Here is a 14,812-nt window from a genome sequence, read left to right as displayed (position 1 = left end):
GAAATCTGCACCTGCTCCCAAACTGACCCCTCCCCCTAGCTGGGCCCAGCTGTCAACGGCTCCCAATGCCCCACCCCTGCCTTCCATGGGCCGGAACTATGGGGGCCTCTTGGACTGGAGGTACCTTATTGCCACCTTAGCCCTTCGGAAAGGGAGCTGTGGGGCAGGGAAGGAGTGGCCTCGCCTGGGGGGTATTTCTTACTCCATGAGGGCAGCAAGAAAGCTGGGTTCCTTTGGGCCTGCCCAGGGTACCTTCCTGGCATTGATGCCACAGGTGGCAGGAGACAGATGATGTTTCCCCTGCTGAGACCAGAGTTGCCAAAAGGCTTCAATCAAGCCTTTGAACCTGCACCTGGCCTGGAGCCCCAAAATAACAACTATGGCAGCCTACCTGATCCACAGGTCGCAGGTGCATCTGGCTTTTTTCTCCCTGCTGAGCCCTGGCTGGCAAGGGATTCTCTCTGCCAGCGATAACTAGAGACCTGGCTGCATGGCTCTGGTGTTGGGCCTCTCCCCATTGGGCCCACCTCTACCAGCAACTATCTCCATCCCTCTGCCCAGGGGCCTCCACCATCAGTCACCATTCCCTTCTCCCTGACCAGCTTTACTGACAGCCCAGACCCTCTTCCGCCAGACTGCCTCTTCACTGTCTCCCAAATGCTTCATCATACACATTCCACCCTCCAGCTCTGTGTGGATCTTTCATACCTATCAAGGCTGCCCTTGCCACATTCGTTTCACCTACTGAAAGCCTTCACGGTCCAAATTTTCCTAGTAGGTAGTAATGATGCCTGACACCGACTGAGCATACTGTATTCAGGCACTGTGCTAGGTAGGCTACAGAATCACTCACTCATTCAGCAAGTATTCGCTGAGTGGATCCCATGTGCCAAGCACTCTGCTAGACGCTGGGGATGAAGGAAACTTGAAACAAACCCCCTACACTCCGGGGGCTTAGCTTTTACAAGAGGAGTCAGGCAGTAAAGAGGTAAACAAAGGTGGCCTCTTTACTCTTTAGGAGAGGTGATATTTGAGTTGAGACCTAAATGCTAAGACAGCCCTGATCAGATCTAGGGGAAGAGTGACCCTGGCAAGCCTATGACAAAGAGATTACTACCACTATCTTCATTAAGGGATGATTACTACCTTCATTTTACAGATGAGAAAACTGAGGACTCGGTGTGAACTGCACAAAGGCACACTGCTGAGAAAGCTATTATTCAAGCCTCTAGTGACCTTTCTCCTTCCTGACACTAGGGTTTGGGCTGGTAATGCAGTTGGTGAGGGAGAAGGTGCATGGGGTGATGCAGGTTGAGGGTGGAGGTCCCTGGACCAAGCCACCAATTGAGTAGCTAGCTAATTGTGGAAGTGGGCTGGTTTGGCAGGGGTCCAGGGCACCTGTGGGATGCAGCCAGGGGGTCTGTCCTCTTCCATTTCTGGAGTCTACAATACAGATTTGGCACAGTTTGCCTGGAGCCATTCACCAAGGGTTCTGAGTCTATTCCTACTGCTTTAAATGAGTTTGCTTCCTTAAGGACAGAGAACATTTTTGTAGCCTAACCTGCATCTAATAATAACAACCCTTCATGTTCATTGAGCAGATCCTGGCTGAGCCCTTGCCCAACCCTAGGTCCTGTGCCAGGTACTCAGGGTAAAGTAAGCCAGTCCAGGCCTGCAAAGAAGCAATGATGCCGTGACTTGAGGGTAGGCTTTGGCATGAGATACAGCTGGGTGCAAGACCCAGCTCTGCCTCTTACAAGGTGTGGTACTGTGGACATGTTATAAAGCCTCTTGAAGCTCTGGATTCTCCATCTCCACACCAAAGCAGTTGTGAGGACCAAACACGATGATTATGTCAGGGGCATAAACATAGCACCTGGCACAGAGCAAGCACTCAACACATAGCACCTGTCATTATTACTAAAAAAACACTTTTGCATTTCACTTTCTCATTTGAGCCTCGCTTACTCTGGTAGGCTGGTACTATTCTCTCAGATTTATGGATGAGAATTTAAAGCTGATTTGTCTAGTGCTACGCCACCAGCAAGAAATTAAGCTAAGTTTCACAGTGAGAGGCCCGCATACCGCAAAAAAAAAAAAAAAAAAAAGAAATTAAGCTAAGTTTCAAATCTGAGTGCAGAGTTTTATCTATGGGTATGTAGAAAGTGATCAATACATACTACCATGACCCTTGCCTGGAGTGTCTGGGAGCTGAGGGGACGGATGGGTGATGCACACAGCCTGACTCAGATGGCAGAAAGACACCAGCAAGGCCCAAGGTGTCGGGCATGGAAACAGACCACTGAGGGATGGGACCCGGTTCCCCCCATTGCAGTACCCACAGTATCCCCAACCCTTAGCGCAAATAAAGTATTCACCAGTATTTGCTGATTTAACAAATGAAACAAAACTCTGAAGACAGCTCCAAGCAATGAATCCCGCTTTAGGGAAGGCAGGCAACATTGATAACACTGAGTTAAAAGCTAGAATTCTAAGCCATTTACTGTGGGACTAAGGCCCCTTGCCTTAGTTTCCTCCCTGAAATGGGACTGAACATACCCACCTCACTGTGAAATCATGTATACAAAGAAGTCTGGTGAGTTATAAAGTGTTATCATGCATATAAAAGCAATTATCATCAGGCTACAGACCACTAAGGCAATGAAGTGTTGTGAAGACAAGCACCTCAGGTTTGAAGCCCGGGTCGTCCTGGCACTAGCCTGTGTGGCCCTGAGCATGTCACTTTTCTCTGAGTCTCAGTCTTCTCAACTATAAAATGAAGATGACACCACCTACCTTGTAGGGTTTTTTAAGATGGCTTAGAGATAAAGAACACAGGCTTGGACTAAGACAGACTTGGTTTCAAATCCTGACTCTGCTTCCCACTAACTGGGTCCCCCCAAATCTCATTGTCCTATAATGCTGAGATTGTTGGACAGTAACACAGAGATGAAACTGGTGAAAGCCCTGTCACATAGTGAGCACTGAATAAATGCCAACAATCATTTAGACACTGGTACAGTCAGGGGAGGGGGCAAGGTGTAGTGTTTAAAAGTGGGAGCTTGGAAGCTACCCTCACAGGCTTTGCCACTTACTAAGCATGCTACCCTTCATAAGTTGCTTAACATCTCTGTACCTCAGTTTCCTCATTTGTAAAATAGGGATAATAATGGTAGCAACTTCAGAGTGTTGCTCTGCGAATGGAATAAATTAATACATATAAAGCATTTTGAACAACGCCTGGCATAGAATAAGCACTTGATAAATGTTAGGTGCTATTAATAGTAACGTTAACAATAATATTAATCACCAAGTGGAATAAGAGGGAGGGACTGTGTAATCCTGGGACACGGGTATCCCATGGAAGAATTCTAGGGAAATCCCTGGGCAGCTGTTTGTAGGCAAGTTCTCAGCCACCGGGAGAAAGACTCTTCTATGGAAAGGACATGAGGCTGGGGGCTCCTGAGCAAAAATCTCAGTCCCGATGACCAGGAGGCCAGTCTCTGGGGAGGCAAGTCAGGCTGCTTGGAAGGACACAGTGTTCCTGGCCCCGCCTGACTCAGGGAACAAAGGCACGTGTGTGGCCAGGGAGGAGGGAGGGGAATGTTTCCCTTTCAAGAGCGGAACAAAGGATCTGAGGCATAGTTGAGTGCGTTCCAATCCCCTCCCAGGCTAGCTCCCATTCCTCAGATGATTGTCCAACAAGGTTTTCAACCTTCTAGCTTCCTCCTGAAAGGTGACCTCGGGGAGGGAGTGGCAGGCTCCACTTCACTCTTCCCTCTGTCATCGGTCTCCAAGAGGCAGGATTTCTACGTGCCAACCTCTAAGACCTCTCTTAGGAGTCCCAGGCCTGTGCGGGGTGTGGGTTGGGGACCCGGGGGGAACCCAGGGTTAATGGATGACACAAGGCACTGCAAGTGACAGGTTTAATGTCCCTCTAGGGGGAGTCCAAGACTAAAACTGCTACTTAGTGTGGAGCCAGGAGAGAACCCAGGAGTTCTGACCAACCCCCAGTGTGGGGTGGGTGTAAAACTCTGACAGAACTCAGTGGAAATGCATTTTCTAAACCTTAAAGGGATGATCACAGGCTGGAGAGAGAAGCTAGGTGAAGGGTGAAGGGGGAGGAAGCGAAGAAAATAACTGACAAGAGGAAAGGGAGAGACATGGCCAAAAAAAGGAGTTTGTGTGAGGGGGGAGCCTTTAGGGATATTACTTTCCAATTTCCACACTCTAGCCAGCAAGAATCCGACTGCTGGGGTGGGACAGGAAGCAGTCCATGGAAGTCATTGCAATGGCATTTCCTGAAGAGTGAGAGAAAAACCTCTAGTTCCGAGGGGAGCTCTGGAGTCTGCCCAAAAAGCCCTGTAGCTTGGAGCTAGCCTTAAGGCTCCGGCTTGGCCTGAGAGTCTCATCAGGGATGAAACCAAGTAGCAGAAGGTCCCAAAGGCAGTTTCTTTCTGCAAAAACACTATTTACAAAAATCAATATGTAATAAACAGGAAGCCAGATGATGTGACTGAAGGAGCCCTTGGTTGCGGCTGCTGGTTGCTGCTGATACTGACAGTCACTATTCTGAGAGCCTTTCGACATGAACTAACTCACTGAATCTTCAGTGCAAAGCGCTATTATTATAGCCATTTACAAGTTAAAAGACTTGCCCAAGGTCACACATGACATAAGTGGTCTAGTCCAGATGTGAAAGCCCAAACCCTGCATCTTCCTCCTGATGTAACCTTGGGCAAGTCACTTCATCTTTCTCAGCCTGGTTTCTCTCTGCTCACCTCCCTGGGTGGTTGGTTTATAAGCATCAGAAAGGCAAGGTGGGGGGAATTCCCTGGCAGTCGGTGGTTAGGACTCCCACTTGCAGGGGCACAGGTTCGATCCCTCATCAGGGAACTAAGATCCTGCATGCTGCAGGGCCAAAAAAATACAAAGTATCTGGGAACACTGGAACCACAGTCCCTCAGGGAAATAATGAGCAGAACTCACTCCATTAAAAATAATAATAATAAAAAATTTAAAACAATTTTTAAAGGCAAGGTGGATATGAAAGTGCTTTCTAAGCTGTAAAGTGCTACATAAATGTGGAGTAGAAATATTGTGGGGTCAGTGATAAACTACATTAACACTGGGATTAGTTAATTTTTAGCAATTAAAGTGCTGCAGCTGTTGATAGGAAAGAGCCACCCTAAAGCATAACTATCGTGAAATATGCCATAATGATGGAATCCACAAGGCCTAGGGCCAGTGAGAAGCAGGATTCCTAGACTCAGCTTCAACCCTCCATCTTACAGATGGGGAAACTGGGGCCTAGGGGTAAAATGACTTGGCCAAAGTGAGACAGTGAGTCAAGGCAGATTTGAGACTAGAACTGGGATCCTGACTAAGACCAGTGCTTGACCAACATGCAAAGGAACACTACGGAGCTCCTGGCAGGACAGGAACACTGCTACGGCCTGCCTGCCCTAAGGATATGCCCAAAGGTCACTACGGAGTCCAAACAAGGGAGAATAGACGCTGTAGATTCTGTGAATGGGTCTCCAACACTAGTTCTGTGGCAAAGATGATCAGAATTATGATACCAACCTGTGCCAGGCTCTATGCATCTCAGGCAGATCTCGTTAGGTCTTCGCCATGGCCTTGTGAGGCAGGTAATATTTGCCCCAAGGTTCAGAGAGTTCAAGGAGCTTGCCCAAAGTCACAGAGAGCTAGACATGGGTGATGTGGGACCTCAACCCAGACATGGTGCAGTTATCCACACAGAATTAGTGCTAGAGTGGAGGAGGACCATTCAGCACACCACATTTGAAGAGACTATCCCAGAACATCTAGCTTATTTAGCCCTGATTCTATGATCTCCAAGTGGTTAAAAAATGTGGCTTTCAAGGTGGCCAGACCCATCAATATGCCATGTGCAAGCCTGGTCTTGGTCCCTTTTCACCATTTCCACCTCTACCTCCTGATCCAAGCCACTCTTCTTTCTCACTTGACAGCTTTCACCAGCCTCTTCACTGGGCTCCTGGCTGCCACCCTTGCAGAATTCAGATCATTTCACCCCTGCTCCTAATCTTCTCCTGGCCTCTCTCATTCTACCAAAGCCAAGTCCTCACCATCACCTGTAAAGGGCCATGTGATTGGGCCCCTGGCTACCTCTCCCCCCTCAATCCCAACCACTCTCCCCTCTCACCTCCTACCACTCTCTTACTGTTTCTTCTCCAGCTACACTGGCCTTCTTGCTCATCCTTGAGCATGCCAAGCACACTCCCTCCTGAGTCCATCCCTCTGCTTATAACACTCTTTCTACAGGTACCCACATCGACCACCACCTTACCTTCTGCAGGCCTTGGCTCAAATATTACCTTTTGGTGATGCGTTCTCTATGCACTCTTTTAAAATTGCAGCCTTACCTCCTTTTGCTAGGCATGCCTTATGCCTCAATGTGCTTTATTTTCTTCATAGCACTTAGTATCACCTGATATATGTTATGTATGTATGTAATTACACGTTGTCTGTTTCTCCCCACTAGAATGTAAGCTCCACAATACAAACTTAATTTTATTTAATGCTGTACTGCTAGTGCCTAGGACAGCCTGACACACAGCAGGAGCTCAATTAATATTATCTGAATCAATGAATGAATGTTTAGGGACTTCCCTGGTGGCGGAGTGGTTGAGAATCCGCCTGCCAATACAGGGGACACGGGTTCAAGCCCTGGTCCAGGAAGATCCCACGTGCCACAGAGCAAGTAAGCCCGTGTGCCACAACTATTGAGCCTGTGCTCTAGAGCCCATGAGCCACAACTACTGAAGCCCGCACACCTAAAGCCTGTGCCCCGCAACAAGAGGAGCCACCACAATGAGAAGCCCGCACACCCAATGAAGAGTAGCCCCTGCTCTCCACAGCTAGAGAAAGCCCACGCGCAGCAATGAAGACCCAATGCAGCCAAAAAAAAGAATGAATGATTAGATAAAGGGCAATTCCTATTACTATTATTCTGGTTTGATAAGTGTCTGTTTCTTCAGAAATTTAGGCGGCTTCTCTTCTCTTTCATTAGGTACCTGCTACGCCTAAGACCTCTGCTCAGTGCTGATTAAACAAGTATGGACAAGATGTGGACTCCACCCTCAGGAAGTTCCTAAACCTGGTAGAGGTATGGTAGTGTTAGATGTCTTCTTTATACTAATTTAAACTCTACCACTGTGATTTACCTATCCAAGTTCTGCTGGGTACTATACCAATAAAAAAGTCTTAGCCCCTCTTCCTGCAGATATTTGAAACCAGTGACCGTGGTCTCCTGGGTCTTCTCTTCCCCATGCTAAACAAAAAGACCCAGTGGGATTGTCTGACTTAGATCTGCCAACTGGGAACGGGGAAGACAGACTGTCGGCTGGAGAGACAGAAGAGAAGCGGATCCAGGAGCAGAGTGGCTCCTTCAAAGAAAAGAGAGGGAGTCCTTGGGGAGGAACTCCATGGAATTAGGTTGAAGGCTGGGGGTGGGGACAGAGCCCTGCTCATTAGGTAGTAGGAGATTATGTTTCTGTAGAAGAGCAGCTCACTGGGAATTACCCCTAAACCTATCCATGCTAAACCCAGACAAAACCATCGCTGCTAAAATAAAGCCCTGTAATGGAAGGCTGAGGGCACTGGAAAAACCAGGGAGGACGCCCAAGCCACTGGCCTCAGGACAGATACCTGCTGGGGAAGGGAAAAGTAACAACTGCTGCTTCCTGTAGCCCAAACAAATCTGGTGACTACCCACACAAAAGCCAAGAAAACCCTCTAGGTTCTGTTGGGGACCCCTGAAAAAATACTTGGGTATTTTCTACCAGAAGCTGAAGGGCTCTGTGGGGCTACTGGGGAGATCAGTCTCAGGAAGCCTGGAAAACCCTGTGATGGTGATGGTGTTTTAAGGGCAACTTCAAATGTACATCCAGAAGAACCGGGTGTTTTGAGGGGGAGCCCCTGAGACACTGCTACCTCACTTTGGGACCTGAATGAGAGATTACTAAAAATTTCCACGTTTGGGGTTTCTAATGGGGTTTCCCCAAGAAAACCACAGAATTGCGAACAGCTGCTGAGATCTGCAAAAGTCGCTGAGGTGCTTCAGCGAAGCATACATTAGTGCCAAAGAAGACAGAACAGGCAAGAAGAAACCTACAGAAACTAGAAGACCACAGAGCTATGCAGCCTGGGAAAGGCCAAATTATGGTTTCTCCGCCACCCCCGCCCCAACAACTGTTCATTGCTTTCAACAATGGTGTTTCCATCAAGCTAAGGGGTTTCCCAGGGACAGTGATAACAAAATGGCCTGGCCCACTTGGGTCCCCACCACATAGCTGTCCACATTCCCATTGGAAAGCCCCAGAAACACTCTGTCCCTATCATTCTAGTGAACATCTCAGCGGCTGGCTTTGTTTCTCAAGAAACTCTGGGGGCAAAGTTCAGTTTTCGTAGGCAGGTAGCCCATTCCTTAAAAGAGGCACCTCCATCCTGCAGTTAAGGCCAAGGAGAGCCTTTGTTCTAGATCCTTTACTAGAGTCAAGCTATGGCAGCTGTCTATCTTTATTTCATTTTACAGGTGGGAGAGATGGATGGACAAGAGAGATAAACAGGTTCAGCATCTTGGCAGGTGACTCCAGGTAGGCGGTGGTGTGGTTATATGTGTGGAATTCCAGTCCTTGGAGCATCACCCACAATTAAGTAGACATACCTGGAGCAAGCCATATTCTCCCTTTATGCACACAATTCTTACCTACTGGTAGGGCTTGAGAAAGTTTTAACAATGAAAAATTAACAAGAAGCCCACTCTCAGGACTTCCCTGGTGGCGCCGTGGTTGAAGGTCCGCCTGCCGATGCAGGGGACACGGGTTCGTGCCCCGGTCTGGGAGGATCCTGCATGTCGCGGAGCGGCTGGGCCCGTGAGCCATGGCCGCTGGGCCTGCGCGTCCGCAGCCTGTGCTCCGCAATGGGAGAGGCCACAACAGTGAGAGGCCCGCGTACCGCAAAAAAAAAAAAAAAAAAAAGAAGCCCACTCTCACCGGGCAAAACCCTGATACCCACTTGAGTTTTACCAGTGCCAGAATGTGCAGAGGCTACACACATGCCTTTGGCAGCCCGCTACTGCCAACAAAGGTGCTGTTCTTCCTGCAACTCCTGAACAAGGCCAGCATCAGACTCGAGTGAGCACCTCCACAGGCATGTTTTGCTTGGCCCAACAGCACCTTTGGCTCACATTATTACTCCTAGGACAACGTGAAATGCAGGGAAAGAGTTTAGGCTTTGGAGTCAGGCCCACCTAGGTGTAAATTCTCACTCAGTCACTTAACTGGCTGAGGAATACCTGGGGCCAGTCACTTAGCTACCAGGAGCTTCATATGTAAACTGGGAATAAACCCACCTACCTTAGAAGGTTATTGTGTGGAGTATATGAAATAGCATGTCATTTCCATGAAAGAAAGTACCATGTTTTGCTTACGGCCAGCACCTAGCACATGCCTTCCTCATAGTAGATGCTCAGTGAATTTTGGTTGCATAAGTAAAATACCTAACATAATGCCTCATGCATAAAATGTACTCTCTAAAGGCTCATTTCCTTTTCCTTTCCTGTAGGGATGCTAAATTTAGAGCATATCCCAGGGTGGAATGGCCCGTAACTCTTACACTCATGGATCCCCCAGTCACAGCCTCCAGGAAGGTTATGAGATGCCATTGCAGTAGCCAGTCGGTAAGTCAAACAGAATGGTCCCTGAGAGGGAAGTGGGCGGGTACCCTCTACCCAAAGGATCCCATGTCACATGTTCTTTACCTCCTGGCCTCAGGGAGAATGCGTGCCCAGAAATGGTTCTGACATAACTGGCTCTTCTGCACACATCCCCTCTGTTCACCAAGAGGAAGTAACATACGGTATGCTGTCCAACGGGCTCTGATAATTCTTGAGCAAAGAGACAGAAGATGGAATTTCAATCCAGTGGTGATCTAACAAACTTGCCCAGTGCTGCTGTGTCTAAAACCTCTTTCTTGAGCAAAGAGACAGAAGATGGAATTTCAATCCAGTGGTGATCTAACGAACTTGCCCAGTGCTGCTGTGTCTAAAACCTCTTTCTACGTGCAATACCGGGTGACTAGCAATTCTCTGGTCCAGGCAGCCCTCTCAGAGGCTGTCTGGCAGGCCAGGAACCTTTCCCATATTGCCTTTTGTTAATAGCTGGCAACAACCCACCTGTATTAGGACCACCGGCCAAAGACAACGGTCAGGCAAAGTGGGCAAATGGCCCAAGTCTCTACTTGGAGATGCCTCAGAGGGTGTGTCAGAAATGCTGGAATCCTGTCCCTCCTGTAATAAGTTAAACAAATATTTGCCCCCAAAGAGAATCAAAGCAGGGGGGAATAAGAGAGGTCATCCCACAAACCAATAGGAACTATTTAATCATTTATCTCTCCAGGGAGTTCATTTACAGAAAAGCTTTCAAGTCTGTCAGCCTTAGCTAAAGAAAGCCCTCCACCTTTACCTTCCGCAACCCCACCCCAGTCTTCTGACCTCTACTGACTTGACCCCTTTGCCTTTTACAAGAACTGGCAGTGGGAAGAGTTGATGAAGTTGCAAAGAAATGGGAAATAAGACAGGGGGTGGGGTTCCAGGAGGTCCCTTGCTCTGTGGTAAACTTAAGTGCCTACCACACCCTAGGCCCAGCCTCTGGATAATTGCATTCTTAACATTCCTGAGTCCACGATGCATGGCCCTTTCCACCTCAGCTCCTTCAACCAATGACTTATTTTCCACAGGCTGCTTGATTTTCTGGGTTTTCTGAGGGGACAAAATACCTCTCATAAGCCCTGCCCCTCCCCGAGGCAGGGAGATAAGCAAGGAGATAGAACTGAGTTCACTGCAGAAAAGCAAAAACTGCCTACAATGACCGCCAGTAAAGAATCTCTCACCACTAGCTCACCCTGACTTGGTGATGGGCAAGGGAATTCCCCTCCCTGGCAAAGGAACGAGGCACAACTGCTGGGCCCAGAAAGTATACCTGGGACTGACGACGACTACTACAGCAAACTTGCTGGTGTCCATCACTGTGCTCACATTAGCTCCAAGGACTGCAAGGCAAGGAGGGCTTGCCACATTTTTTTAGTGGAAGAAGCAGAGGCTCAAGGTAAACTGTCCTGTCCAAGGTCACACAGCTAGTTACGTGACAGGGCTTGAACTCACACCTGTGTCAGTTTGTTTCTGAAGTCTGTCACTGAATCTCAATGTTCCAAGGAGCCCCACAGACCAGGTTCTTGCTTTGCCAGCAAACAGTGCTCAGTGAAGAGGCCCCAGGGCCCCGGCTGGAAAGCAACAGGCGTAACAGCTGGAGCTCCCCAACCGACCCCAGGCAGTGAGGTGCAAAGTCCCTGGGCTTAATGAGTGACACAGCAAGAGCTCCACAAACTGGCCAACCACACAGAAAGTTGCACACTTTAGAGCCAATGAACATAGGAGCGCAGCACAAACACAACTGGCCCACTGGCACAGCTAACACCCTAAAATCAGACAATCCTCAGCCATCCAAGCCAGGGGGATGCAAAGTCTGGTCATGCAAACTCTGAAATAAAGGGAACTTGATTTGGGGGAGGGAAGCCCGGGCCAGGATTGACATCCCAGGGGAGTAAGATTGAAGGGGCTTGTGGGTCACTGATACTCACTATCTTCTGCAGGCATTACACTCATCACCCCTTAGCATGGTGAGCCATTATGTCAGGGTGAGGGGAACACTGGACTGACTTCCCACTCTCAAAGGTTTGGGGCCAAATGAACACACAGGCTATGTTTTCCTCTGCAGAGAAACTGGAACACAAGTATGAAAGAGTAGGGTCATGAGGATGACCAGAATGAAGATGTCTGGTCCTTGCACAACTAGGTCACCTGTATTTCAGAACAGTTAACCTCTTGTGGTGCAATGAGGCCAGTCAGGTCTCCTTAACAAACAACGTCTCCAATAATCACCCAGCATAAGAGAAAGAGACATAGGGGAAAGGCTGTTGGGAATCTGACCAGAGGCCAAGGAAAAGGGACACACAAGGGGTGTGGTCCTTACCCAGCCGCCGTTCTCCTGGATCCAAGGCTCTAGGTGGTCATTCAGGTAAGTGGCCATCCAAGCTGCAATCCGACTCACCAATACCTGCATCTCCTTGTCTACGCTTTCCACGCACAGTGCCCCACCGAAGGAGAAAAAGGCCACAATGCGACCCCAGTTCACCCCATCCCGGAAGAGTTCGTTCACTACCTGCTCAAAGCTCTGATATGCCGTCCCTGGGGTGATGTGGAGCTGGGATGTCAGGTCGCTGAATGCCCGCCGGTACCTCAGTTCAAACTCATCGCCTGCCTCCCTCAGCGCTTGCTTCACCGCTGCCATGGGGATCACCTCCCGGGCATCCAAGCTGCTGCTGTGGCCAGTGGCTCCATTCACCGCAGGGCTGTCTGCCAGGTGCCAGGATGGGTTGCCATTGATGGCACTGGGGGTTTCCATGTCTGATTCAGTCCCTTCTGGGGCCTCAGTTCTGTTCTCGTCCACATCGCTAAACTGACTCCAGCTGTATCCTTTCTGGGAAAGCTTGTAGGAGAGAAAGTCAACCACCAGCTCCCGATTGCTCTGAGACATTTTTATAATAGGGATGGGCTCCACCAGTCCATTGTCCAAAACACCTGCTCACTCACTGAGTCTGGTCTCTGCTTAGTGGTTCTCTTCTGAGATCCAAAGCCAAGATAAGGTTCTGAAGGGAGAGAAAGAGCTTCAGGAAAAAAAAATTAATATGCATGCCATTTACCCTACAACATCCCATTCCCTCTCCAGGTACCAGCCCTGGGTTCTTTGCGGCTCTTATGAAGGTCTGGGTCTAGCTTCCAAGGGACTTCAATGAAGTCAAATTGAAAGCACCAGTGGGCTCTGAATCATCACACCGGCTTTTTTTTTTTTTTTTTTTACCTCAACCATCCCATTTTCCCCAAAATGTCTTCCTCAGAAAGTCACCCCAATGGGCAGTCTGCCCCCCAACCCCGCCCCCGCACCACCTACATTCAAATGTCTCGGGCAACGGCAGGCAGGTGCAGCCCCCGGAAAATCTTTTGTATCATAGGTCGGGCTAGGAGGTGGCAGCCGGGATGCCGGTAACTCAACCGGCCTCGCGGCGGCTGGCAAAAAAAGCAGCTCCGGCTGGAGGGATCATGCGACCCGGCGGACTGAGAGCTCAGAAGGCGACACAGGAATTACGAAGCTCAAGAACCGGCCCCCTCGCTTGCTTCCTCCTCCATCGCCCAGATCGAGGGCGGCCGCTCAGCAGCCGCGGCCTCCTGCCACCCGGGAGCCCAGCCCCCTCGCTCTTGCACGCCCCTTGGCTCTCCGCCTCCTACTGGGAGCCAGGAGAACTCTCTCGGAGATGGCTGGTGTGAGGTTTAGTTTTTGTTTTTTTCTATTTAAGTACCAGCCCAAGGTGAGGTTTCCGAAGAAACCCTGAAGGGACTTCTCAATGGGGCTCAAGGTTTCGATGAGGGGCGGAGAGAGGGAAAAACTGCCTCGGATCTGCGCTCTGACTTTGGAAAGGCCATCCCCGGGCCTTTCTGGGAGGCTGAAAGCCGGGGACCCCCCAGAAACGCCGCTGGTTTTCTCTGAATTTCCCAAAGGCCCTGGACTTGGCGGTGGCGGTGCGGGATTGCCGGGTCCTCCATTCCCCGCACGGACACAATGGCCGCCGGCGCCCTACACAAAGACCGGGCGAGGGTGAGGCGCCGGGCCTCTTCTCGTGTCAGAGAGAGGGGTCGAGGCCAGCTCCAGACCCCCCACAGCTGAGACCACGTTTTCCTGGGGACAGGCGGCTTCCTGGCGCCCCCGGGAGGGCTTGGGGGCCGGGGGCTGCACCTCTCCGGGGGCCGGGGGCTGCACCTCTCCGGAGCCCGGGGTCGGTGGGCTGCGGCCTCGCAGCTTCCTCCGCGCTTTAGGCCGGGTACCCGCCCGGCCACCGCCCCGTTGCTAGGCAACTACTCTCCCTCAGGGGCGCCCCCTAGACCTTTCTGGGAGGAGGGGTCTCGCCCCCGGCGGCCCGCCCCGGCGTAGCCAATCAGCGAGCCCAGGTAGCACGCAAGCAGGACGGCGAGGGCTCCCATTGGGCGCAGCGCCTGCCACGCACAGGGGAGGCGGCGCTCTCACCTGCGAGCCCCGCGAACCGTGGGGGGCCACATACCCCCTTCATGGGCCAGGTCGTTTTCGGACGCGAGCGCTCTTCGCGGCCAAGTTCCGCGCCGTGGACCTGGGCCGGCCTACCTGGCTGAAGGCTCGCGCTGTCTCTTCCGAACGAGTCGGCCTCAGTTTCCCCTGAAGAGACCGGGAGAACTTGCAAGCTCAGTCACTTCCGGTGCCGCGGCAGCGCGCGCGAGCCCGAGACGCAAGGGGAGTGCGCGCCTTGAGGACTGGCGTCAAGAACTGGGCGGGAGCGCCCCCTTGCGGTGGAGCTGGGGAACCCGGAGACGCAAGAAAAAAAAAATCAACGTTTACGTTCACATTTCCATTCATTCATTCATTTAGCCAGTTTCATCCACCCGTCAGTTTATATATCGAAAAAGCATCGCGTTGTGTCTAAGAACCTTGTGTCTGGGATTCCAGCTTTGCTGGTTGGGCAAGTTACTCAACTGCTGGGTGCCTCAATTATCCTTAACTGTAAAATGAGTAAAAACCAACCTCCCTCATTGAGTTATTGTGATGATTAAAAAAGTTGTTATTTGTGAAGTCCCTAGTATATGCTGCATAATTTCTCTCAGCAAATGTTTATTGTTTGGATTGCT

General features: G+C 50.4%; 1 protein-coding gene across 6 annotated transcripts in view; it reads right to left on the bottom strand.

Annotated features, from left to right (window-relative positions):
• Positions 1-14,393, bottom strand: part of BCL2L1 (BCL2 like 1) — a 51,925-nt gene extending 37,532 nt beyond the window's left edge. Inside the window, exons 1-2 of one of the 6 annotated variants that reach the window (XM_060124564.1) lie at positions 14,295-14,393; positions 12,075-12,750 (exon numbers count right to left, since the gene is read on the bottom strand). In XM_060124564.1, coding sequence (XP_059980547.1) covers positions 12,075-12,638 — 564 coding nt within the window. In that variant the 5' untranslated portion in view covers positions 12,639-12,750; positions 14,295-14,393. Of the gene's footprint in view, positions 1-12,074; positions 12,769-13,052; positions 13,880-14,180 lie in introns of those variants that run through there. The other 5 variants (XM_060124562.1, XM_060124563.1, XM_060124565.1 and 2 more) reach the window with 5 other exon arrangements.
• Between the last annotated feature and the right edge of the window lie 419 nt (positions 14,394-14,812).

This window comes from Lagenorhynchus albirostris, chromosome 15, assembly GCF_949774975.1.
Source record: "Lagenorhynchus albirostris chromosome 15, mLagAlb1.1, whole genome shotgun sequence".
NCBI classification, from domain to species: Eukaryota; Metazoa; Chordata; class Mammalia; order Artiodactyla; family Delphinidae; genus Lagenorhynchus; species Lagenorhynchus albirostris.
The sequence above is the reverse complement of the archived record's forward strand: the minus strand, read 5'-3'. Positions and strand labels throughout refer to the sequence as shown.